The sequence below is a fragment of the Labrus bergylta genome, chromosome 3 (genome assembly GCF_963930695.1).
Source record: "Labrus bergylta chromosome 3, fLabBer1.1, whole genome shotgun sequence".
Classification (NCBI taxonomy): Eukaryota; Metazoa; Chordata; class Actinopteri; order Labriformes; family Labridae; genus Labrus; species Labrus bergylta.
The window spans coordinates 10,758,924-10,786,906 of NC_089197.1; the positions used below are offsets into that span (position 1 = coordinate 10,758,924).

Genomic DNA, 27,983 nt, shown 5'->3' on the forward strand with positions numbered 1-27,983 from the left:
TGAGATAGATTCAAAGGAACAAAATGAAAAGTCATATTTATGCACATTCTGTGTGACTGAATGTGCGCCTTCATGCTGGTGTTCATGTATCTAGTATACCCACCACATTGTTCATCGCTGTTGTCCCCACAGTCATTGTCACCGTCACAGTGCCACAGGCTGCGGATACAGTAACCATTTTGGCAGTGGAACTCATCCTCCTCACATTCTCTGGGAGCTGCAGAAACAAAAAAAGAAACAAAAAATGACAGATAGATGTTAGCGAGTACAAATAAATTAGGGCGCAAAGAGAGCAAAGACAACAAACTTTACAAGACTGGGATAAGACGCAGCCATTCCTGAGCTGTGCTGACACGACATCCACAGCTGCACTGACACGAGGGGAAACGGTGACCTTTCATGTCAGGCTCAGAGCTGAGGAGAAAAAAAGTGATTTTTCTCTCTCTATCCGTAAACAAGCCGAAACTCTCCCGAGGGTGAAGGTTTGAAGCTCAAAGACTCACACACTGAATATCCTGTGGTTCAATCTCAAAACAAAAATCATCTGACCGACAGCTACTGCTGCACGGTGAGGAGGACGGTTCAAGGAAATCATTGAGAGTGTGTGTGTGTGTGTGTGTGTGTATGTGTGTGTACAGCTGCCACAGTCACTGATCAGAGGGAAAACATGTGGTATAAAAATACCTTCTTTCATACAGCACTTTCCAAGCTGTGTAACAAATGTTTTCCAAAGACAAATCAAACTAAAAAACCATAATTGGCAGCTGTAGAGATGATGGTGATTGGTCCTTCAGGAAACAAAGGCTGTGGTGAGTTGAAATTAACGTTGGTTACAACGCATGACAGAAAAGTGACAAGCCAAGCTTCCAATGTGGAAAAAAAGGAAAAGAAATCTCTACAAATACCAAACCACAACTTCAGTATAATCCTTGTTTCCAGAGTCTCGCTGTATGCTTGGCGTGTTCTGAATACTCGGCTCAACCAGACAGGGCGCTGAAGACATGACAGCCATTCAAAATCTTCAGCAGGTGTTTATAGTTCAACCGTAAAGTTCTGCAAACTGCGACTGAAGTGGTTGGTCAGCAGTTTCTGACCAACCTTCTTCTTCCAGGTTAATTTACTCCATCCCACAGCCGGCTGTAGAGAGAAGCTATTAACTCACAGAAACTCGATAATGAAGCACTCTGCTGTGTCCTAAAAAACATGTAAATATAACCCACTTATAACGTTTCAGTTCAGGTGAAGCCTGTGCAAAGATACACATTACATAAGTGAGCCGTGTGCACATGTTACGCGTTTAATAATGCTAAATATCTTTGTAAAAATCTTCTTTTTGTACATTCGCTGCTGAAGGATTTCTGTTTTGTGTTAGTCATGATTCTGCATTGTCTTTCTAACACTAATATGTGTCCCTAGTCAGTCTACAAACCGCCCAATTAGCATAAAGGTCCATCCCCTCAGTCTTTTGCCTGCTCCACTTTTCAGAAAATGTGTGCTCAAACAGGCCGTTTGGAGCTTTTCCCTTCATGACATCACAAAGGGCAGTAACTCCTCCCCCCAGGTGGGTGACACTCCCACAGCTAGGTGATTGTTCTGCCCTCTGAGTCTGCCTTCTTACCGTAAACAAAAGGACACGGAGCAAGAAAGCCCAAGCCACCCAAGCCCTTCCAGAGAGGAGGCGTGGTCAAACACAGCTCATTTACATTTAAAGGTACAGACACAAAAACAGCCTGTTCTGAGCAGGGCTGAAATAGAGGGGTTTATAGACATGATCAAATACAGGATCAGAGTGGATTTAGAACCAGAAACATTTCTTGGGGAGCTCTGAGACTTATTTAAACGGGTTGAAAGGAGAATACATTTCACAAACCTGTGACAATAAAATAATACATGAACCACTGACTAAGTATGTACATGCTTTAACATTAAAAGTGTACAGGTCCAAGCTCTCCTGCTCAGGTCGTTTTCTTAACAAATCTCTTGTCCCATTCATGTAAACTAGTTTGGATTCAGGACAGTTTTAATCCACTAAAAACATCAACATCATCATCACCAGCCTGTTTCACTGTCTCTCTTAAATAAACTGGCTGCTGTTCATGAGAAAATGTTGTTTCTGGAGACAGCTAACCTTGACACTTCAGATAAAAGACACATTTGTCATTCACAGCAGCAGCCCTGAGGACAAAGACACACACAAGTCATTCCCTCCAGTGGACTTTCTGCTCGCTGACATTGACTTGATTTCACTTTCAAACCCTTTCATTTATCCAAACAACTCCTCCACCTTGCTTCTTTAATCACACCTCCATTGACAAAACACTAAATGGATTTTCAGAAACACAGTGCCCCTTCTACTGTTACCAACCGCAAATCAATGGCAGAGCTCAGCCGCGCTCGCCTGGGGCCCGAGTACACGGGTCTGTCAAGGAGAACCAATGATGGATGGCCCCTGGCAGGAGGTGATCTATAATTTATCACTGCAGTGTGTGAGTGTTAGACGGCTGAGACAAACAGAGAGAGAGAGAGAGACAAGGAGAGACAGAAACAGAGGGACGCTCACAGACGAAGAACAAGAAGATGAAGCTTCTCTTCATCTCAGAGATATTTTTCATCTTTTTTTTCTCAGGTGTGTTGCAGCATCACAGAGCGAGTCAGAGCTGCTGGAGGAAAACTCCACTTCTAAGATGAGTGATGTTACAGTATATGAGGCCCTACAGCCTGTGTGAGTATGTGTCTGTTACTCATAGACTGTATGAGAAGAGAACGTAGCTTTCAAGTGTAACTAAGGCCTTAAACTTGCATTATTTCTAACGGCCAGAAGGGGGCGACTCCGCTGATTTTATAAAAACGTCAAAAAACAAAAAAAAAAACATCCATAAATTGTCTAGAACTCGATGACAAAATGACCCTAAGACCCTGAGTGCACATTCTCCTAACAAGTTCCTGGTCTCAATCCCTAAATGTAAATCTTCTCTAACACAGCAGGATGTTCATTTTTTAATTGTTTCAAGTTGATGATGAAGCAGGTAAGCTTTGAGGTTTGGCCAACTGCGGTTGAGAAGTTGCTACTTGGCGCCTTTGTTTAGCATTTGGTTGTACTAAAAGACAATCGGAGGAGGCAGCTGCTAATTTGTTCATGAAATACTGATGCACCTTGGCAACTAAGCAACTGCTAGCGTCAGATCGTAATCTAATTAGACGATACTCTAATGCTTATCTAGAATTAGATCACAATCTAGTGCTAAGCATTGGGTAAACTCGCCTCCCTTCTGCTCCACACTCTTCTGGTAACATCTGGCTCAGGCGGGAAAAAAAAAACTTGGATTGGGGACGGCAAAACACCAAACTTCCTGCTTTAAAACGTAGCCAACAAACAAATGAGGGGAAAGTTTAATCGCTGAGTTTAATTCTTAAGATGTTTACACATATTCACGCCTGAAAATGTTAAGGCAGACTTCCCCTGAAATCCCTGAAGTTTGGAGCAAGAGACTCAGGAGGTCCTCAGGAGGCATAGCATGCTGTAAAAAGAACCATTAAGAAGTGGTGGACAAAGCTACAGAGTCTTGACCATGAAAGCTCTTCTCTGAATCGGCGGTGAGGTAAACTAGCTTACAAATAATAAATTGGTGCGTCACTACAGATCTACTGGCATCAGTCGGGCCAAAAATATTTGTCTGTCGAACCAATGTTGAACCCATATGCAGGTGCATCCCAACTTATTAGATACATGATGCCAAGCTGCATCCACACTTTACACATTATTGTTAACAAACGGAGTCAATTCAAGTAAAACAAGCTTATAATAATTGAAATGTAATGTAATTGTTCTTCTCTTTCCTGTTGCTGAATTCAACTAAGGTTAAGAGCGAATGTGTGGTTTCAGTAGAACGAGGCCTCTGACCCTTTAGGATAGCAAACCGAGATTTAGTTTCCTCCAGCAGGTCGATGAATCACCCCCACTGACCTCCCCTCACCCAGAATGCCCCTCCCTTCCCCCCGAAACCAAAAATTAAAAACACAAAAGCCCTGCAGTGGGTCCAAATGAAAATTTAATTTTACCCGTGTTATTGACAAATGCACTCATTTTTATCTATTATTCAACTTTTAAGAAATAATTGATTTTCACCCAGGCTCCGTCTCCCCCATGCCCCCTTCTCCGTTACCATCAACGAGGTAAACAGAAGGAGGTCGGAGGTCAACAAGCCCTGAAGATGCTCATCATTCACACAGCAGTCAAACGTCAAAGGGCAAAGGGCGCTTAAAGTCATTACAAGGCTGCCTGCATTTATGTGTGTGCTGAGCTGGTGTTTTTTTTTTTCTTTTTACTTCACGATGTTCAGACACGCACACACCCACAGCGAGACACACCTCAGTCTGCGCTTGTCTCAAAATCTTGACAACTACTTCGGTTCCAGCCGAGCATGGAGGATTGTCTCCCCATCTCTAAATAATAAAAATCCAAACGACAGCATGGCGGGGAGAAACTAAATATATTGGGAGGTGAAAAACAGAGCGGGGGTGAAGAAACAAAGAGAGAGAAGGAAGCATGAAATAATAAGCAGTTTAGGGAACAGGGGAGGAGGAGAAATTTACTGGGCATGAAGATGAAAAATTCATAGGCGGCTGCAGCAGACAAGACCCCCCATCAGGAAGTGAGTCGATGTCTGGCTGCAGATACAGTATGTGGGTCATCAGATGAGGAGGAGACGCCGCTGGATGACGGACGGAAAAGAAAAAACACTCAGGAGAGAAGGAACGCAAACACTCCCTTTTAATTCAGATGTTACTATTAATACTAAACCAGTGTCGAGAATCGGAGAATTAACTTTCTATTTTTTTTAAAGCACATCAACACGGCTACTTGCGTTCAACAATACTTAAATATCTCCACAAGTGCTCAGTGGATTCATATCAAGTCTGGTGAAAACATTACCTGTCACCAGATAATAGTGTAAAGTCCATATGCATTAACATGTGGAATAATTTTCACCATTAATCAAGTCTTGTCACAAAATTTTGAAAATCCTTTTTTACTACTGACTGAAGTTTAAAAACCAGCTTCTTGATTTATTCAGTCTGAAATCCCCAAACTCTAGAATTTAATGTAATGATTCACAAAGAAAAGAAGACTTTTCCTTGTATTTAATCAGTCAGGACCAACTTTAAAAAGCACTCACAGGATCAATCGAGTCATTGCCTTAATAACAGCTATTCATATTCTGCAGATCACTCATTCAATAATAGAGGAATTAAAGCTGCTGGACTTGGATGAAAAATCTATCTAAATCCAGAGCGTCACCAAACTAGCGTCACCAAATCTAAAGGAAAGAACAAGAATAACTCCTGTCAGACGTCACGTAACACCTCAAAGTCCCACCTCATCGCTCTCTGCTGCACCTCAGGGCAGGAAATCATACCAGCTCGAAAATAAACTTCAAACGATCCAACAGCTATCAAACCAACGACTCAGAACAAATAAACAGATAATAACCGATGTAATAATAGATGTGAAAATGTGGCTGATTATTTTTGATTGACAGTCCTTTAAAAGAAAACAGACCCTGTATCGATCTTTAGACAAAATGTCCATGGAGCGACTGTCTGACGCTCTCCACCATGTGTGCTGTCTCCATCAGGAGCAGGTCACACCCTGAAACTATTCCTGTCACGCACACACACAATGTTCAGTGTGATTAAAGTCACTGATCTGACAGCAACAATGCGATGGACCGACAGACCTTTGGTGCACCTCTGAGCACCGTCACCCTTCTCTCACAGAACCTTCAGAGTAAACACAGGGATTGAAAGTTGATGAATTGTTCTCACCATCCACTGTAACTCCAACCTGACTCATGGAATAACACACAGCTTTGCAGTTCTTCACTTGTTAGAACCTTCTCACTTACATGGCGGATTCTTAAACCTCACAACGCCAATCCTGAATTTGAATTGCTCTAATTTGATCCTAAGATCTGGTATTATGCAAAGTACACATACCATATTTTTCGATGTGGTCCTAGCCCGTCAAACCCCAAAAAGTTCATCCTCTCCGTCTTCTGCCTGCTCCACTTTTCAGAAAATGTGTGCTCATCCGGCCGTTTGGAGATTTTCCCTTTGTGACATCACAAAGGGCAGTAACCCCCCCCCCCCCTCCAGGTGGGTGACAATCCCTCAGCTAGGTGTTTGTTCTGCCCTCTGTGTCTGCCTTCACTGTACAATCATTTCAGAACTTACAGAAGAAGTCATACTCTCTTATTGGACATGAAGTTTTCCTTGGAAAAGTGCACGTGTGAAAAGACTATTTAGATAATAGATTCAATTTTTCTTTCTTTTCTGTCTGACATCCCAGCAATGTGTCTCAGGACCCCGCTGTGTTGACACCCATAGCTCACGAGAAAAATGACAGCACACACACATCAACACATTCCCAGTAGTACGCAATTGATTGACACAGAAAAACACCATCAGGAAAAGACTCTCACTGTTACTCCTCCCTGTGCAGAACACATTCTGCTGAGGGGTACTTTCAGTTGACCTGAACACACATGTGCACACTCACACACATACACAAATCAAAAGAAGAGCAGGATAAACTGAGGTCAGAGGTCAGAGAATGTCTTGTGTGCTGACCGTGGGAGTGCTGACCCCTCCTCAATGTGAGTGTGTGTGCGTGTTTTTGAGTGTGACAGCAAGTCTACTCCTTCAGACTGAAAAACAAACACCTGAGTGCACATGGCCGCCTCAAACATCTGTCCACTTTAATAACTCCCCCCCCCCCCCAAGCCTGACAGAGCAGGTCCACACTGTGCGTCTGTGTGAGGCGATGCGTATCGATGCGACTGCCACCGTTTTGTCTGTGTTTTCGTCTTGACGAGAGAGCGAGAGAGAAGTGTACTCACGACAGTCCTGTTCGTCCGAGTCGTCCTCGCAGTCGTTGTCTCCGTCACACACCCAGGAGCGGCGGATGCATTTGCCGTTGTCGCAGTGGAAGTCCAGCGGAGAGCAGGTGGGAAGCACTGCAAACGAAACAAGACAGGATAACAAATCTGTCAGCGAAAAAATCAAACAAACAGAGAAACAAAAAAAAACAGACAAACTGTGTCGCCAAAGGAGGGAGAGATGTCATGTGTGCCAAGCCTGTGAGATGTTGAAAAGCATTAAGATCTGATAAAACATTTGAACCTGACAACAAAGGTTGGATCTTATCAGAGCTCGAGAAATGTAAACCCTGTGGAATACCAGATCACCAAACATGATTATTTATTCATGTTTAAAATAAGAAAGTACTCCTAAAGACTGAACAACATGCTGCTAAATATCTGTGTTCTTCCACTTTGGAGATGTGAATGGTTGCAAGTTAGATTGTTGGACATTTAAACTTTTCTGCCAAACATTAATAAATACAATCTCTACCTGTTGACCCCATAGAGGTAATTAAAATGAAGTATACTGTCGATCCAACACAGACATGTACAGGCTCTACAGTCAACACTTCCTTGTGGCCGCTGGCAGCAGCAGAGGTCAGAGTTTGAAGGAGAGAGTTCAAAAACAGAAGAGTTTTTTTTTTTTTTTTCTCTGTTTGGTGTCAGCTGATCCCGGCCCGGGGAGCCTGATCCGGACCTGCATGTCCTCGTCTCTCCCACCTTCTCTACCCTGACACCGAGGGAGCAGCACCGAGCCCGGCTCAGCGCATTCCTCCTTAACTTCATATCCGCTTTAAGTGCAGCTACTTGCTATCTAAGCAGAGCCCGAATGACTGGCCCTTTGTCATCGGCAGACAGAGCTAATTTAATTACAGGCCCGAAAGGGACTGAGAGAGGAGGAGGAGGAGGAGGAGGAGGAGGAGGAGGGGGCAGCAGCAGCTCCTTATAGTGGACTCTAACTGGCCTGTCAATAGCAGATATGAAATATTGAGCGAGCATCGCAGACTTTATGAAAAATGGATGACGTCACGCTGCGAGTTAACCAGCGAGGCAGACAGGCGGGCGAGTCGGGGCTCAGTGAGTGAATTAAGTAAGAGTGTGTGAGCGTGTGTTTGGGTGTGGCTCTGGTCTCCTGGGGAAGTAAAGCCCCACTGACCCACATACCCCTGCTTGGATGCTACATTATTCAGAGAGAAACACAAAGAAAGAGAGAAACAAGAAAGCAGAACCCTCTCGCTTCCGACACGTCCCTCTATGTCTCCCCTTTATTCTCCTCTTCACCTTCTGACGAACCCTCTTTTTGGCTACTTTACATGACCACACTGGTGGCTCGGCTATATTAGCATAGTGCATTTCTGCAAAAAAGTGTTCTGTTATCCATTTATTTGCCTTTCTTCCAGGAAGCCATTGCCCTCTGTTCTTGATCAAAGTCGATGTTTGACTGCAACATTAAATCAGAATCAAGACGCTGGAAGAGTTGTGGAGGATGCATCTTTGTTAAAAAGCCTGATCATGACATCTCCTCTCAGTTCTCCCTCCTCTCTGTCAATGTCGAGATCTAAGTCTAAGTGAAACAAGGTTGGAGTTCAACATTAGCCAGAGCTGCTGCGTGAAGCTGTCAGCAGAGTCTTCACACCGTCTGAAATATTTTCACAGTGTCAAACTGAAAACAGTTTGAAGAATCTCTGACCGGGCGTCAGCAGATTTAACGGCCTCGACCGACAAAAAATGCTGCTTCTCAACATTTCAATAAATAATTCAGCTTATCTGAAGAGAAAGTGAGCCCAGTGTTAACATGCACACACTCGCGCATACAAATACACACACGCAGACATAAGCAAACCGCCACAGGCTGCGCAGGCTAAATAAACACACGCTCGTCAGCAGGGCAGAATTGTTTAGGCACACAAATTGGGAGAGAGGCTAAATGTATGCAAATAACTACTCTCTCTCTCTCTAACACACACACACACACACACACACACACACACACACACACACACACACACACACACACACACACACACACACACACACACACACACACACACACACACACACACACACACACACACACACACACACACACACACACACACACACACACACACACACACACACACACAGTGATGCAGTATGTGGGGCCTGTATTCTGGTATCAGGTGGATCAGCAGGGAGCATGCTGGGTAGGTTGATGAGGTCTCCGGGCGCTTTGATCCCTCTTATCACACTGATTCTGCTCAGCTCAGCTCTTCTCACTACCACTGCATTCCTCTGAGGCTCACACACACACACACAAAAACACAAACACACACATACACATTCATGAACACAAGAGCCTCCCTAACCTTAACTTTGTTCACTGCTCGTGTGTCGCATTCAAGGAAATCGCTCCGTAAGATGTCTTTTTCCTTCTCACCTACTGTCCCGCACCTGCCTCCATCCTACATCTCCCATCATGCTTTTCAGCATCAAAAGAAACCGAGGGGTCTGCGAGCTCGCCACGTTTAGACTGACAACAATTTTAATGATGTCTATATTTGAACTCAAGAACGCTGACGGAAGTATGCCACAGCAAAATCCCATCAAAGCTGATGGTGTTACATTACACAAGCTGCTTGCGTCAGATGCATAACACATTGCATTCTGGTCCTTTTCCTGCTCCGCTGGCGTTCCATTAATTATGTCATATTGTCCCATCTTCTGGATCATATTCAGACATCAGCTGCAGTTGATACACATGCTGTTTATTTTTATTATGTCATGTAAATTGGCATTAAAAACTTCTGAAGTGCTCCCAATCTGATTAGACTTGTTCACTCAAAAAACCAAGATGTTTCCTTTCAGGTGAATCATGAACACATAACACAAACTTTTTCATTTCATCTCTAGTGTGCCTACAGCCACACAAATAGATGGTTAAATCTGTGCGTTTCGCTTTTGGCAGAGAGGTCTCATGATGTCAAACATGGAGAGAGTAGAGTCGGGGGTTATCTGGAGGTGAAATGACGAGTTTGTGATAAACGAGAAGTCCCTCGTTAAAGCTCCTTGGATGAAACATTATTTCGAGAGTTGCAGACTCTTCTGACCTGCTGTGAGATTTCTCCTGCAGGTCCACCTCCAATTTTCTGATGGATCATCTGAGATAAGGCTGGATTACAAACACTAGACAGACCCAGTTCATTGACAGAGGTGTTGTGTTTGGTCTTTAAGCACCACAAACTCCAGTCCACTGCCTTACGTTTTAGGTGCTGAAGGTTTATGAAGAATATCTGTGTTGTAATCTGGGTGAGGAAGCCTTTTAGAGCTTTATCGTTTATATTTTAAAACGATAAGCCATTTGATTTATTTTTAAAGGGAAGGATACTTCAATGGATTTTCACAGATTTCTGCAAGGACAAACTCAAACATTGATACAATATCATCTCTTTTAAGACTTTTCTCTACTCAGTCCTCAGTACACAAAGTCTTCTTTCATCAAGGACCATGAAGGAGGAAGATAAAGTGAAAGAAAACAAGCATGCACTGTTGATCTGGTGCCAAGATGACCTGACGAAATCATGTGACATCAAGGAAACAGGCTAGCATGCTAACAATGCGGCAGTCAGTATGTCTTCCTTCTTAGATTTGATTCCGGACCAAAGAGGTTTTTTTCTTTTTTGTTCAAAGAAGGGAGACTGTTTTAAGGCACCCCTACTCAGTTTGCCAGATATGAGACCAGGTATTCAAACCAACAGGTGTTGCAGCGATGGAAGCGGGCAAGAGAACTGGTTCAGATATACGCAGATTAAAAAGCCTCTTCATGTTTCTAAGAAACTCCACGAGCAGAAACGTGGTCAAACCAGGATCAATATTGGAGAGAGGTTAGAACGCAGAGAGGTTTCAAGACTGATGCAGAGCTGATATTATCACAGATTACAACCTTTAAATAATGAGCCTTGTTGGTTTTTTAATTTCTATTGATTGTAACTTGTTCTAAGAGTATATACGTCCTACCAGCCTCGGCATATGTGTGTGCATGTGTTCAGCGTCTTTAAGAAGATGTATGTGTGTGTGTGTGTCTTTAAGTGGCCTTGAGCAGCTGGGTTAATGGCCTCTCCTTATACAGAGCAGCTGAATCAAATGTCTCTAATGGGACCAATATATCTGCCTAAACGAAACTCATCACACCGGCCCAGCGGATGGGAGGATGGACACATGAGAGTGAGATGGAGAGAAAAAAAAAAAAAAAAAAGAGAGAGAGTTGGTCACTGTGTTTGACTGAAAAACAGATGTGGACTCCAGAGAGAGAGAGGAGTCTTCAAGTGTAATGAAAAGATGTCCAGGGAGCTTTATATTTCAGTCCACAACTGGTGGGTTCACCTTCAGATTGCTGTCTTCTCCACGGGAAACAATCAAAAACTGTGGTTCATCTGTAGTGTGTTTCACTAACCTATGAGCCAATCCCTATTTTAAAACGTACAATGCTGTAGTGTTACAATGCTGGTTGCCCATACTAAACATGGGCAAAGTTTTAAATCATGAAGTTAACGTATGTTGGAGTAATCCCAGGATCAGCCTGACGAGGGCGCTAAACGTCTTGCTCTGCAAATCAGGCAAAAGTTCACCGATAATAAGAATTTCATGCGACGGCTTCAAGCCTCTGTGTAAGCCGTTGGTAGCCCTGCAGACTTTGGCCACCCAGAAGGCTTCCATAGATCTGACTAATCAGAAGAAAGGGGGCACGTTGGGAGGAGGGGGGGTGGGGCCTTAAAGAGACAGCAGCTGAAACTATATATGCTGATGATGAAGCAGAGGGAGTAACTTGGACATGTGGCTGCAGGAGCTAGGGATTGAACCCCTGACCTTCTGGTTGAGGAGTGAGGACAGACTCTACCAACTGAGCCACAGCGGCCCCAATTTATCTTGGACTCCAAGTGCTGCATATTAAATTAAGCTGCATCTACAGTGGTGGTAATTATTAAAATGACTAAAACAAACAATAAAAGCATGTGTCCAAAAACAACACACTTCCAAAAGAAGATCTGGTCATAACAGCATTGATGTAACTGAATAACTTTCCATGTGCATCATTGATACAGAGTCTGATCATAACATGGTGAAAAAACACTGTGCAGGATATTTCAATAATTTAAAAAGGGCTTAAAATATATATACACTTCAGCTTTGAGAAGCATCTACAGCCTGTCCTTCCCAAACATCATTCTCCTCCATCTAATCCCCTCTGCCCCCTCTCATCCATATCAGCCGCTTCTCCTCTACTCACTCTTTATTTTTCTCGCATAGCCGGTCCCGACAGAGGCTACTTATCTGATTCTAGGCAGCTCTGGTCGGTAGCCAGCGCATATTTTAGCCCATCGGAGCGGAGTGGTAATGCCAGCAGAGTTTTTCTTGGCAGCGTGTTCAGCGGCGGCGGGGCCTGTATGATGGGCTCCCTCCGTCCTCCTCCACCTCTGCAGTAAACAGACCTCCCCGCCTCTCACCGACCTCAACGCCGCTCTGCATTCAGAGACCCAATCGAGGAAAAAACTCTGTGCAGAATTCTGTTAATGTAATAGGAGCTTTTCAGAGGCGGACATCAATCCAAATTAAATAGCATTAATTCAAAAGGACTCGTGTAAGAAGTGTTTTATGGTGTGCTCGGTCAAAGCGGTGCCAATGTAATCTTCATTATCTTATCTTTGAGGCTTTTAATTCATTTCTCAATCTGATCATATAACTTTGAGCACTTTCAATTATATCTGACAAATAAATAACCACTTCACTCTTAAATTAAGAGAGCTTTAAGCATCAAGCTTCATGAAAACATGCTTTTAAATTCAGTTCAAATGCGCTGAGTGAAATGGAACAGTTGCAATGACACCATCGTCTCGAGGCATTTTACCGTCCTTCAAGGCAGATTAATGCAGAAACATTTGCTTGTTGCTATGACAAATCTCTGCCGGGCGTTTGACACTCGCACACTCGGATCCTGTCACCCAGAGAACCCACACGTTCTCTCCTGAAGAGGCTTAATGACAGGAAATACTCTAATGCAGTCTAATGATGACATTTAGAGACTTTCATGATTATCTGTTACTGGCTGGATGTAGTAATCATTCCTCTTATGTTACCTAATGTGCCTCGTTCTTTTGGACACCCACACGCAGAAGGTCGTGTTCCACACTTCACTCGGCTGTTTTTGCTCAGGCTGCTCGAGGAGTTTACTGGACAGGGATGATTGGTTGTAAATGTTAAAAACTGGGATGAGGATAACATGCAGAAATGCAGCTTTTAAAAGACATGAAAAATATAAAAGGGAAGAGTTTGAAAAGATACAAAGAGACAACCTTGAGTTGTGATGGTCAATGGGAGTGAGGAAAAAAATCGGAAGAAAAAATACCCTTCATATCCCCACTTCACGTTTTTACAACCTTGTAGAAATCTGCAGTAAGGCTGAGAGTAAAAAAGTTCAGTTTCTAAGTGCTGAGTAATTCATGTGGCTTTCTCTATTGATGGTTTCATATCTTGTGTCTGAAAGTGAAAATAGAGGCCTGATCAGAGATGTCTAAGAAGTGGACTCAGCTTCACGCTTTACAGCAATGGCAATGCAGAGGTATCTTAAACCATTAACAGCGTAATGGTGAGTTGCTAGGAGGGGGTGGTAAACCAGTAACAATACCGTCAGCTGTTTGACTCCTGCCACCAAATGGATTTTCGCTATACCGTCATTACCGGTTTAACACATGCAATTGGTCATGTAACACTGATGCCATCAAGACAACCATGGCGGACCAAGATCAAAACCAGGCACGTCGGCAGGTAAATAAAAGGAGCATAACAGAGTTATTTCTGACAGACAACAGCTCGGACTCAAGCCCCTTCTTTATGTTTCATTCTGACACTTAAAGAGCTGATCCACACTGACCTACACGCTCACTAACCAAACGGCACCACCTTCCCCTCGTGTCGGAGCGGGTGTCATTTACAGTGAACACGATGCACAACAGCACAACAATCAGGTAAACGTGGGTTCTCTCTTCAACAAGTTTGAGGTCTGCCAATAACTTCACATTGCTCACTTTGCAGAGCGTCTCTGTCGGCCTGCCTGCGGCTTTAACACAGGCTTTGAGCTGGGATGGATCGACTTGGTTTGTATTGAGCCTTGCCCAGCATTTGCATCTCCATTACAACGTCTCGAACAACGGCTTAAAGGTGTGTGTTTCAACTCATTCAAGTCCAGGATGACTGAAAGAAGAAGGCTGTGGCTCTGATCGTGGTCAAAGAAGCAGCTGTAAATACTGTAAGTCCGTACACTTGCCACTAATTGTAGCTCCGCTAAAGCTCAGTTCATTCAACGAAACATTTCCGACTAGTTCTTCAAAATAAAAAGTCTCCAGTTGCTATGCTGTTAGAATGTTATTATTATGAAACCATATCAGGAAATACCTTTTTTTAATAGCAACTCAACACAACTCAGCAGGAGAAAAATGAAACATAAAACCACACAGATTCAGTTTCGAGCTACAACATACTGAGAACTGAACACACAGAAACTTAAGAAAAGTGTCTTTCTGTGATGTTATTCACAGACATGAGTTTGAGAATCATAGCACATTATTTAGAGGGAGAAGGGGATCATAGTGCTTGACCATGCATCTAAATGTATGATCCCTTTTAAGTCTGTTTCGGTCATATTGCCCACCTCTGGTAGCTGGTGACTTCAGTTGTTGCAAAAACAAGTCCAGTCGTATGGAATCGGAAAAAAAAACGTATTTCTTACCATCTGAATAGCTTAACTGTACCTTCAAGTCTTTTTCTATAAGCAATTTGTCAACCAGTTTAAGACTATAGGCACTCTGTCATCCCAATATTTTCACTTCAGGCTTCAAATGAACAATTTGGTTGTAGTTAAAACACTTTCATTCAAATCATCAGTCCATTAACTGGTGGGCGATTTCAGAATTGCTTTGTCCACATTTTAAATACAGTGTATGAACCTAAATTGTAGATGGAAGATCACTATCACTTAAATCAACATTTTAAAGGGGGGTGGGGGGGGATTAGGGGCATTCATATCAGATTTTAGATTATCTTCCCGGCAGAGTCAAGATATCTTTTCTCTGGATCAAAGGGAGAGTCCTTCAACTACCAACAAGACAAGAAAGAAAAGGTTGTGTGTCACTGCAGGCTTGATTCCATAGAACAGAACAATGTGAAAAGAAAAGAGTGAATGCAGGTAAAAACTTGCAAACACACACACACACACACACACACACACACACACACACACACGCACACACTTGTGCACTTTGGCATACAAAAAAGTGATCCAACCAAAGTAAACATAGCTGCGGTTGTCTGTCTGGTTCTGTGACATTAAGTGAATGTGTTTGTCTGTTTCAGATATTTGCAAAGTCTCAACCTATACTCTCTAACTGTGTGAGGGAGACAATCCACAAGTCACCAAATGAGCTGAAGGCTAAATCCTTTGATTTAAAGCTGGAAAAACATCGAGCAGGTTGAATGCAAAACACCGAAACAACCTCAACCTGAATTCGCAGATTCATCATGTTTTTCAATCAACACTTTCATCTGGCAGGTGATGAATAGTATTTTTTTTTTTTTTTTTTAAGGTGATGTCTGTTCTATGGCTGCAACTAACAACCTCAAATCATCATTTCAATAAGTGGATTAAATATTTAACCTACGCAAATACATTTCCCAACAGTTACAAGGGCATACCGCACGTTTTTGGAGCCTGAGGCGACGTCTGCGATCTGTTGATTTTGTCTGGCTGTCACAAAAAACTCAAAAAGAAAACACTGTGGGTACATGCCTGTGAATTATAGTGATATGAAATGAAGAAAAGCGATACACAGTGCTTTACACGCTCGTCTCCACATCATTACGAGAGTGATTTAATAGTCGTGGGGAGAATCTCTTCTCTTGTTGCCAGTTTTTTCTAATTGTAAATCAAACCAAATTATCCATCCGTTTCCCACTTGGCTCTATCTAGTTGTTGGGCACAAACCCAAAATACTCCAGCTGCATTACTTCAACTGTCAAATATTTCTGTAAAATAAAAATAAAATAAAAACTTTCTGATCTGTGGAGGTAAGGGCCAATGATGGCCATGACAAATATACATTCATTCAAACCAGACATCCCAGTTCATCTCTTTCTCGTTGTGTGTTAAAGGCAATTGGGGGAGGACGTAGCTAAGTCTTGGGTTAGGAACTGGAGGGTCGTTGGTTCAAGTCCCGGTGTGGACCATGTCTGGAAATTGGACTGGTAGCTATAGAAGTGCCAGGTTACTTCCTGATCACTGTCTACCCCCCCCCCGCCCCCTTTGTGTGGGCAGTATAGGTGAATGCCGTGAGTCTTGAGCTGACCGGCATGTTCATTATGTTTGCAGAAAAAAAGAGAAATGCAACATTTTAAAGAACTTCTGTCTTTAAACGACTTGCTTGCAGAACATGTGGAGATATGATTACAAATCCTTCAGTGCCGATAAAAAATGTAATCTCTGAAATATGATAACGGTCAAACTTAGTAAAGATTTACCTTCCTCATAGTTTACACACCATTAACTGGGAAATGTTGCCTGGGAAAAGCAAAGGAAAGGTCGCTTACAGTCTTAATGCCATAGGTTTGCATTGTCCGGGTTAGATCCTGTGACACTGGTGCAGCTGACAGGCATTAGTATTAACCTAATAGAAACAGTCAACATTCTCAGTTCTAGCTTTGCTTGCTATTGTAGGTCACTTGGAGCCACTTAAATTGGGGTTGTTTCATTGGCTGTTAAAACTCATTATAGTAAGTTTTAAAACAACTAGCGGTTATGTCAAGCGTCCAATGTCCAGAGGCTTTGACCCTCATTGTAGCAGTCGTGGGTTCAAATCCTACCTCGACCCTTTGCTGCGAGTTATCCCCAAACCTCTCCTCCCAACATCTGCTGTCTCTGTCCAATAAAAGGCAAAGAAGAGGCCAAAAAAAAATCCTTTTGAGTTTCAAATCAGACTAACCATAGGGCTCCACTGCTTCAGGTGAGGATGCTAGGGATCGCACTAAACTCGCCGCTTGATGGGCGTATACTCACTGAAAAGTGGTCTTGCTCCGATTTTCTCCTGGACCTCTCCACCCACTCTTGATAGCCAAGATTTTCACTATAGGTTAAGCAATAGGTGACGTAGCCTCAATGAATGCACCCGATTGGATAAGCGCGAGTCTAGTCGGGACAGTCCCTGGACTCATTTTCTATTCTTGTCTGGTGAGTGAAATGGAGCCTCTCTCGAAGCTCGCCACAGCGATCCCAATACGCACAGCTCGACCACCTCTCCGGCTCTCCATCGGAAATGAAAAGAAAGCGCTGATATGCTATACATCGTCGGGAACCCGTGGAGCCGCACGGTAACACTGATTCCAACACTTGATTGGAAAGTGTCTCTACACGGCAGAAACCATTTTTATCCACAGAAAGCACAACACAAGGTCTCCAAGCCAAACAAGACAAGCGTTGCCTTAGCAATGCAATGATTTGCCAGGAGACACACATTCAGGAAAGAAGACTTCGTGTTGTGAACAAAGCACCGAGTAAATTCCTCTGTTTATCTTGAAGCTGTCAAAACCGGGAAGCAAACGACTGCTGCTTTAATAAGGTCAGCAAAGTCCCGCCACAGAGGAGGATAAACCACTGTGCTGCGTCTCCGCGGCCTCGTTCTTTCAACTTTATGCTGACGGCGGATAATGGTAGGGGTGAAAAATGGTGGAAGGATGAAGAGTGGGAAAAAATAACTTCCAAGATGTACACCGCCCTTTCTCCCCTCTAAGGCATGTCGTTGCAGTACTTTCACTATATTTCTAATTTTCCGATTAAAAAAGTATAATCTGACAATGTTTGAGAAATGCAATCGAATAGAAAGGCTTTTTTAACCTTTATCCATCTCCTCTTGTAGCTCACATGCAGAGCATATTTAAAACCTGCTCAAACAAGCGTATTAAAAGGTGAAGCCAGACCCGAGAGCAGCCCGCTCTTTGTCTCTTGACTTATTCCTGTCCCTTTCTCTGCCCTCAATCAGCCTCCAATCATGTCCTCCTCTGTGTGAACAAGTGTGCCCGCCTCATTTACTGAGCAGGGAGTAAATATTTAGGAAGGAGGCGGAGGGGAGCACAGAGGGAGCATTGGGCTGGAGGAGAATGGAGAAAGAGGAGAGGAGGATTATGTTAATGTGTCCAAACAAACCCGGGTCATATCCTGAGACTGACGCAGGGTAAAAGGAAAAGCAACAAGACGAGAAGAAAGAGACAAACTAAACTCGACCCCATGGTGAGAAATAAATGAGAAAGTCTTGTGTCAAAAGAAAGGCGAGTTGGGTTCGCATGGTTTCCTTCAGTCAGAGGGCAGAGAGGAGAAGGATGCAGAGGCCGAGGGAGGTATGGAGGGAGGCAGAGATGAAGGGATAGAGAGAGAAATTGACACATTGAGAAGGAAGGGATGGGGTCCTAATCTTCTGCGCTCCTGCATTTCGGATCGGCAGAACTCCAGCAGTCAGAGCTGCTCTCTGATTGGCTAAAACTCCAAAGAGTGGAGATTAAAGCACAGAGGGGGTACTTCTTATTTTTGGTGGTTTACGTGTGTGTGAGAGAGTTTGTATGAATTACCTTGTGAGAACTAGTTGAAGTTTTTTTTTTCCATCTTGAGTAAGGACACTGTGACCATTTCTATGATCACAGGTATATTTTTAAGGTTTAAACGGATGTTATTTAACCAAAAACATTTTAAGTCGGAGTCATTTTTAGTAGGCCCTCAGTTATCAGCCTGACCTATTATCGGGGGTCGATATTCAGCATTTGGCTAATTATCTGTTCTATCTGAATGCAGATTAAATGATTAATTATACTGTATTGGCTGCACTGCAGGCACAACTTTCCCTCTGGGTCTGTTTTGACCCACCACTCTCTCACACCTATTGTCCCGCCCACAACACCTTCTGATTGGCTAGAGTAGACCTTACGTGAGCAATAGCCAATCAACACTGAAGCCTGGGTTCCTCTGACATCCACAGAGACGAGAGCAGCCTGAAGCAGGAGGAGAGTTTCTGACTGAGCATTTAAACAAATTCTTGTGTTGGAGTTTGTTTTCTGTAAACGCATATCGGTTCCAAATATCTTTTATCTGTCTCATAAACTTCTACTAATCAGTATCAGCCATGAAAAAAAATATATATCGGTTGACCCTAAACGTTAAGAGCCCTGAATTTGTTCTGAGTAGTGGCTGATTCTGTGTTTCCTGCATTTGAACAGTGTTTAAGAATAAAATAAGTTGCTGAAAAATAAGATATTTATAGTTTGGCAGGAAGTAACTTCCACAGACCCCCAAACTTCTTTCTTAAATGTCAGCATGGGTGAGAATTCATGAGCCGCAGTTCAAATGGATTCTTCTCATAAATATGGTAAATATAAAACCAACAGGAGGCCTTGCTTTACCTGACAGATATCCTGAAATGCATCCAATGGAGGGTCCTCACACAAGTGCAAGTGTACGTGTGTGTGTGTGTGTGTGTGTGTGTGTGTGTGTGTGTGTGTGTGTGTGTACCTGAGTGTGTGTTGGAGTTGAAAGTACACACCCGTTTCCCAAACCTCACACACTCGTGTGAGCCGATGGCAGAGGAAACCAAACATCATGCAGCGCCTTCAATCACGCACAACATTTCATCTCACACCCACCCCAACAGCACACACACACACACACACACACACACACACACACACACACACACCATCACTTCTATCTCCTCTGCAGCCTCGTCTCCTCGATTCTGGCCAAGAGCATTTACTCTTTCATAACCCCGGCTGCTTTCAACTCAGCGGGACTCCAGCAGTGTGCCCCTGCATTTGTAAGTATATGTGTGATAGTGTTTGTGTGTGTGTGTGTGTGTGTGTGTGTGTGTGTGTGTGTGTGTGTATGTGTATGTGTATGTGTATGTGTATGTGTGTGTGTGTGTGTGTGCGTGTCATGTCCTGCTTACTTCAGTGTAAGTGAAATGCAGGGAGAAAAATAACTGGAAGGATTACCAGAAACAGCGAGGGAGGAAGGGAGGAGGAAGAGGAGGAGGGAGGAGACGGATGGTGAAATAACTGAAGATGAAGAAGTCTTCCGAGGTTGCCACTTCTTATCTGTTGTGTGTTTGTGTGTGTGTGCTTGTGTGTGTGTGTGTGTGTGTGTGTGTGCTACTGTTGTTATGAACAGCGCTTCAGTGTGTTGATCATAAATTCTATTGCCTTGAACTGGGAGGAGAGATCAGGAAATTGGGAGCGAGATAAGATACGAAGGAAGACAAAAACATGAGTCAGACTCAATTAGAGTGTTGGCTTTGTCTGCTTTCAGGGCAGAGTTCACAAGGCCATGCTCGAAAGGAAAATACTGCTCTTGGTGCATTGTGGGTAGACCGGTTGCACACATAATGTCATATCTGAATGTTTGTTCCAGCGAGTCAATTTATCCGTTCATTAAAAAAGCTGAAACTAAACTTCTACATCAGCCTCGATTACATTCCTGCACAGTTATGCACATGCATAAACAGAAATACATATTTATCAGAGGTTTCCACAACAGTGGTGGCTGTTGGCAGAACATGAAAGCATATGAAGGCCTCATACTGTCTTTGTGTCACGTCACCATAAACTTTAATTAGATCACGTAACCACAAAAAAGGATTTCACAGTTGACATGGAAGACGCACTGATGTCAAAAGTTCAACTGTTCTAAATGTTGTTGGGATGATTTATGCGGGGAGCTGATAAACAAGATGAACAACTTGGGATATAACAGAAAGCTCACAGGAACAGTAACCACATGGAAGCTGCCTTGTTGTTTGTTTTTCTAAACTGTTGCTTCAGAGATCCAGGAAGGACTCTGGAGGTCACTACAAACACTGATTATGAATGTGAAAACTAATCCTCAGGTCTGCTTGTTTGAGAGAGGAAGACACTTCTGTGGAGAATGAGGCTCCTAATAAAACGACGGATGATGGAACACTTGAGGAAAGCTGCACTTAGGAGGACCTGAGCACCACTTATGGATAAGCTATGGGCAACCCGTCTCTGTTGAAGACAGGTGTTTTAGAAATGACTCTTTTTTTTTAAATATATATATGGGGGGGATTAGGAGGAGGTTTTTCATAAGTCCCTCCAGGAAGTTGTGTCGCGATTGCTACAATTAACGGAAATTCAACCAATCCCCGTGAATTCTGGGCGACCTTGCAACTTTGTCCGATCACCGCAACCTTTCTGCAAATTTTGACCAATCAAAATAGTTTCCCCCCCCGCGAGTTTCACCAATCATAGCAGTCCCCAGGCGAGCCATACGTCACCAAAGTTTGGTGACCATTGACCTGACTCACTTCTTTGTTTACATGCCGTGCAAGGCGATTCCCCGATGTTCTGCACGGAAGCAGGGGCAAACTTTTTTTGCACCCTGTGCAACGTTGTGGTGGAACAGAAACGAAAATCATTGATCTACCGCAAAACACACCAGGAGAATGACTGAAATGCAGGGGCAGTCCTCCTGTCCTCCTGAAATAAGTTAGACATAGTCAGGAGTGCATGTGTGAAAATGGCTGTACTAAGTGAGAACACATTGATTATTTACATATTCTTATTCATTGCAATGAAATCAGACTTTTTCTATGTTTATTTTGGGGCCTTATTATGAGATAATGATGAAATTGTGACTCATTTTGCAGCCCTGGAGTATACCTATTGAAGTGGAAGACAAACAAACAGGTTTGTGTTTTGATTGGCTCAGAGGAAGCTCTGACTCTCTCCTGACACATCTTTTGATCGAGGAGCTGCAGTGGGTTATGAACAGAGCGTAAGAGGGTTAGATAAAAGTAACAACCAAAACAGGATGCATGCATCTTTTTTTTTTCTTTTTTAAATCACATTGCTTGTCTTTCTCCCTCATTCATCCTCCTTCCACTTTGGTTTGTCTTCTCTGACTGCACAGCCTTCAACACAAAAAGCACTCGCTGCCATTTCCATAGGAACCGGCTTCACAGAGTGACCTTCTTTCGCCTTATGAGGCTTTATGGAAGTAGAGCTAGAAGCCAAGAACATAAACATACACAGTATATTCCTCTAATTTCGGCAGCTCTTCATGCCTCTCACATCTCGTACATTGGGCTTGCAATCAAACATAGTAAAGTCTGTGAGTGTGAGTGTGTGCAATCTGCAGCCATGTACGCCCCCCTGACAGCTGTATCCATGAAAAAAAGGGGTGTTGTTAATTTAATGAAATTTCTGAGTTATGCCGTCATTAAATTTCATTAGGGATAATTAGTATCCTGTCCTTGAGGTGTGTGACACTGTAACATGCTCCTCCTGCACCGCAAAGAGTGAAGAATCAAATTCCTCCTGTGACCTCTACCATGGTTGAGAAACTCAAATATAAAATGAGATACAAAAACAGTGAATCAATTCTTGTTCTGAATAAGTGAGAGTAAAATGAAGTGTGAGATTGACAGAGAGACGTGCGGTGTCGACAGTGATAGGAGTGTCTGTAACTGGTTGCCACGGTGAAGAGAAACTAAAGCCTGAGGGCAAGCTTTTGATTTACCGGTTGATCTCAAAGCCTCCCCTGATGTAGTCTGGATAATGGAACAGAATGGGATGCATGTACACCTGCAGCCATTTTCAGTTTCATTCACAGGAAGTCTGGGGCTCGCCAGAAGGCTTTTTTCTTTCAGATCGACTTAACTTCTGTGCAAAGAAATGCAGCCTCCGTTTGTTGGTGCCACACAAACAGAGATCGATTGCCAGACATTTTTAAGTCCAGTTGACTTTTGCAAGACCTTCTTACTTTCACTGAAGGATTCTGCCCCATCATCACCGCTCCCTTTGGATTTAAATAATGCCCGATCCTTCTACAGACCTCACTCTCTAAAGTCACTCTTAATTGGAAACTATTAATGACTTGTTATGTATGTTTTCTCTGCATGGTTGTTTTTTTTCATTTCTATCTTATTCACGTAAAAAGTGGGCTGAATCCTTTCAAATTGATGTGACCAGTAATACCAGAATAAAAAAGTTCAGACATGAGGCCATCAAGTGACCACGAGTGCAGACACCACCATCACACATTGCACAGTGACCCTGTTCATTGTGTATAGCAAGCGACCGCTGTTCTGCACTAACTTGCTAGGATACATAGTGACATGGAGCAGGCGGGCGGCGCCACTTTTTAACAACTTCTCCCCTTTCTTGGGTCTTAATCATGCATTTAAAAAAATCAATTGGGGCGGCTGTGGCTCAGTTGGTAGAGTCATCACCTCTCAATCAGTAGGTCGAGAGTTCGATCCCCAGCTCCTGCAGCAACATGTCCTATGTGTCCTTGGGCAAGACATAATTGCTCCCGCTGCGTAGTCAGCGTGTCTTGCCCAAAGACTAGAAAAAGGGCTCTACAAGCTCAAGTCTATTTACCATTTTACAATTATACACTGACAAGCAAATAAAGCTGGTGGAGTGCTGGTGAAAGACTTAAAGACAACAAGTGACCAGTAGAGGTGGGCAGCGTGACTCGCTCACTGTGTGTTCACAGCTAACACTGTAAGCTGAGGGCTCAGTTACCCTACAGGTAGCTAGCAGGACTACAAACTTCATGTGGGGTATAAACAGCTGGTTCTAGAAGGAGCCATACGACTGCACATTGTGGAATTTGCTCGTACAGTAAGCATGTAAAGAATCGACACATCAAGGGAGTTCTACTGCACCACTATCACTTAATCACGATTTATTGTCACCATGTGAGAGTGCATAGACCCCCCCCCCCCCCCCCCCCCCTCCCCTCCTTCACCTCTACCCAGTGTGGTCCACTATAAACAGACAGATGTTACACATGGGGTGAAGAGGAGAGCTGCCGGCTGTAAAGACCGTTTCCTCCTCACCTTCAACCACCAGCAACTCCCTTTGAGCGAGATAGAGTTCCAGCACTGACATTCACAACACCCCATATTTCATCCTTCACTCAAACACACACACACACACACACACACACACACATAATTGCACAAAGAGAAGTCATGCATGCTCCTCTCTACTCCCTCTTTGGTCTCAGTGCAGCTATGAAACTTTATATGGGGGAACACAAGCACAGCACACAAGAACACACACACTCACTTCCTCACACAGAACAGCCACATCTGCACTAAACAGTTTCCGAGTGACTCCCACATCCTAATTGGACGAGAAGTTAACAGATTGCTTCATGGACACAGTTGGCCACTGTGCCTCTGCTCCTATTCTCTTCAGTTTCACACACACACACACAAACAAACAAACACACACAGACACACACACATTCCGTCACAGATGTTCAGGACAATCGTGCTTTCTCTTGGAAATGGTTAAATTGGTATAAATGATAAATATGTTAAAGTTCAAACAACGTTGGGATGCCACAGACTACAATGATACAATTCTGCTGAATGGAAGCATTGTGTGTTTATCTGTGCGTGTTCATTGTGATTTTACATTCTCATGGTCACACACACACACACACACACACACACACACGTCTGCAGTTCCTGCTGAATTGTAGAAAACCGCTCTCCCTCCACTGCACCACAGCATTGAAACCTCCATAAATTCAATTCCTCTCTGCGTTTAGAAACCAGCCGTCTACGGCCATAAAATTTCACTCCTCTGTTTTTACGATTGGACTCGCTTAATTCAATCAGTGTAATAGAAACCGAGTCACGTGGGTTTCATCTCCCCTCTGTGAACCACAAACACGACTCTCTCTCACTGTGAGATTTGTATCAAAGGGCTCTCAGCCTACACGCAGAAAGATATTATTTCATGTCAAATAGCAAACATATCACACTTACAAATCTTTACCTGAGGATCAATACAGTCATTCAATAGGCTGTAAACTCGGCCTGGGATTGTATCATTTTGTGCTGTTTGGATTCTTGGGTGCAGATTTGATTTGTATTGATGTGGTTGTTGATGTGGTTGTTGGGGGGAGGGGGGGGGGGGGTAGAGCTAGCAGGCTGGGAAGCTGATGTCATGCTCCTTAATGGTTCATGTATTATTATTTATCTATTTAACTGTAACTTTGAAAGATCAACTTGTTTTATAAAGGTTATGATTGGAATCTGTGCACTTTATGCACTTTTACCATCGATGTACCATTGTTTGCATTTTGTATGTTTATTAAGAATACATGACTCTCCCTGATGGCTAATAGCGGGAAAAAAAATGAATACAATTACTTTAAGTTTTTAATCAATTTATTGGGCTGGGACCCTTCAGAGATATCTTAACGTTTTTAAAAAGGTCCATATCCATCTCATTTGCTGAAGTAAAAAGGAAATTATTTATAATTTTACCCGACAACAGTCCAAAACGTAAAACATTCATCATTTTACAAAAATGCAAAAAAAAAATGCAGAAAAAAAAAAAAAAGGAAACCACAAAATAAACATTAAGGGGCCATTAGTGTAGCGCTTAGTGCGAGTGCCCCATACGGACTATAGTCCTCCAAGCAGGCGGCTCGAGTTCAAATCCAACCTGAGGCTCCTTTCCCCCCATGGACCAAAAAAAAAAACTGCATTATTTGCATCATTGAGATTCAAAATGTTTGTCTATTTATTATTTCAGTAACACTTTATTCACTCAGCAGGATGCCAGGGAGTAGATTCAAGAAACCCAGTATTCAGGACTTTTCAAACACATTTTCTTTTTCAAATGCTCCAAATTTAAAAAAGATGAACCTAAGAAAGCCGCTATTTGAAATGCACACCTTGCAAACAGAGGCAATTTTCCTACTATAAGACGAAATAAAGAATAGATTAAGGTGCTCGTGATGTGAGATGGGATGTTAGCAGGATAGTTAGTTCAGGTAGAGACACTGATGGGTTATAGCTTTACTTCCAATGGATAACCACTACAACAGTATGAATGTGATATGAGCTCTGCACATCATTACAAAATGAAGTGAGGAGAGTCAAAGAGGAGCAGAGGATCGATCAGACAGTACTAATGGATTAGAAAGGTCCAGCTAAGACGCTCTGATATCTGTCAGCTGCCTCCGTGTGTCTCCTTAAATAAGTGACGTGCCGCAGATCGATGCGCGGCGATCAGACTCCCTGAACATTCAACTGGCCGGAGATCAATACCACTTAGCATCCCGTCTCCCGACCTCCAACTAGCATAATGTGACAGAGGAAGAGTGATGGGGAAAGAATATCAACACACACACACACACACACACACACACACACACACACACACACACACACACACAAACATTTCAAAGAGGCTTAGTAGGTGTCAAACAAAAGGGCAGCATCTGTTTCTCTGCTCTGTGAGCGAGAAGGAAGAAGGAAAAAAAAGAAGACCCTCACATCGACATTTCACATCGATACACAGAAGTGCAAAAGAAGCGCGCTGAAGATCTCCTCCACTTGACAAACTGACATGCTCTGCAGGAAAATACTCCTGTCTGACTGCGCTGCCAAGGCTGCCCCTCCAGCCAAACGCAGTCGGTTGCCAGAAGTCACTCAAGCATTTTTCTGCACAGGGCATGCACCACGTTGAGCGCCTCGTTCTGCTCCTGCTTCAGAAATACTACCCCGCCTGGACCAGTGACCCATTCCCTGTTTCACTGGGTGATGATGGGATCCATATGGACCCAATTATATTTTTTCTTCTTACTATTGCACGCTGTTTGTGCAGGAAAACTCTGGCTGTGCACTGTTGTACAATTCTGGTAAAAGCCCAGAAGTCATGCACTTACACAAACTTGAATGAGGGAGCTGCCAACAGAGCCGGAGTCTCGTATGAGGAGGGTGGAGTTTAAACGCTTTCTAAAATTACCTTTAATAATAATAACCTTTATTGGTATAGCAAACAAAGGGCTACAAAGTGCTTTACAGTTTGCCAGAAAGGGACAATGGAAATAGTCAGTGTAGAATTTCTCATTTACAACCCCATTTGCACAGCTGGTTGATCCGCCAGCATCGAGTCTAACTATTATGAGTCTTCAAAATCAAATTAGAACAACAGAAATATATTTTTTGAGTGTGGAGCCCTGCCACACAGATGATCAAGTAAGTAAAAAATATACTAACGTCCGAACAGATCTGTTAACTTCTTAAGTCACTGTGTAATCACATAATTTTCTTAAGATTTAAGCCTGTTTTATTTGGACTAAAAAATCTGGAACATCTGCCAGTGTTTGTGCTTCACCTTTTTACATTTGAGAAATTTGGCGACTATCATGGAAGATATTCTCTTCTAATGAAAAAAAAAAAAAAAAAGAGTCTTATTGAAAGTCATGTTTATACTAATCAAGGGAAGTTATAACAAAAGTAACTTTTAGAAACCTCCTAGTTAAAACATGGCCGATTACACAACTGCTCCTTTACACAACTTCAACACATGTTTGAAATCAGACAAACCAGAGCTCTGCGTTTCTTAGTTTGTCTTACACACAGAACTCTCCGGCCAACTTCATTCGCCCACCAATTAGTCAAGCATCATTTCAGGTGGACCACAAAGACAGAGGAAGCCAATGCAGTTTTCCAGACAAGTCAGGATTTAAACGTTTCCAAGTAGAGAAAGTACAATGGGGGGAAAAAGTCAAGCCCGACCGACTATCTCTAGTGACTATCGGTAGCCGCCAATTTTATCATAGATATAGATATTACTGGATCTATTCACCAGTCAAATAGCATTTCATTTTAGCATCATTGCATTACACTAGCAGTTCTCTTTCAACAGCAGAGGGCGCTATATGGATTACTACAAGCATCATCACTCTCCAGAGCACTCTCTTCATGCGCCCATCTCGTCTTCTTATTATATACGAGTGTTTGATAACTGCATTTGAGCAATTAACACAATAAATGTGTATATCTATCTATCTCTACGTTTCAAACATAGATCTACGAAAGATATCGGTCGATATATTGGTATCAGATTTTTCTCTCTCCCCAATGTCGGTATCGGCCCCAAAAATTCCATTTCGGCTGAGTTTAGGAAGACACTCATCACAACACAGCCATTTAGAAACAC

At 43.0% G+C, this 27,983-nt stretch overlaps 1 protein-coding gene across 3 annotated transcripts in view; it reads right to left on the bottom strand.

Annotated features, from left to right (window-relative positions):
* lrp4 (low density lipoprotein receptor-related protein 4) overlaps positions 1 to 27,983 on the bottom strand; it is a 116,750-nt gene that overhangs the window by 36,142 nt on the left and 52,625 nt on the right. For all 3 annotated transcript variants that reach the window (XM_065952656.1, XM_065952655.1, XM_065952657.1), the window contains exons 3-4: positions 6,900 to 7,016; positions 104 to 217 (exon numbers count right to left, since the gene is read on the bottom strand). In XM_065952656.1, coding sequence (XP_065808728.1) covers positions 104 to 217; positions 6,900 to 7,016 — 231 coding nt within the window. The remainder of the gene's footprint in view (positions 1 to 103; positions 218 to 6,899; positions 7,017 to 27,983) is intronic.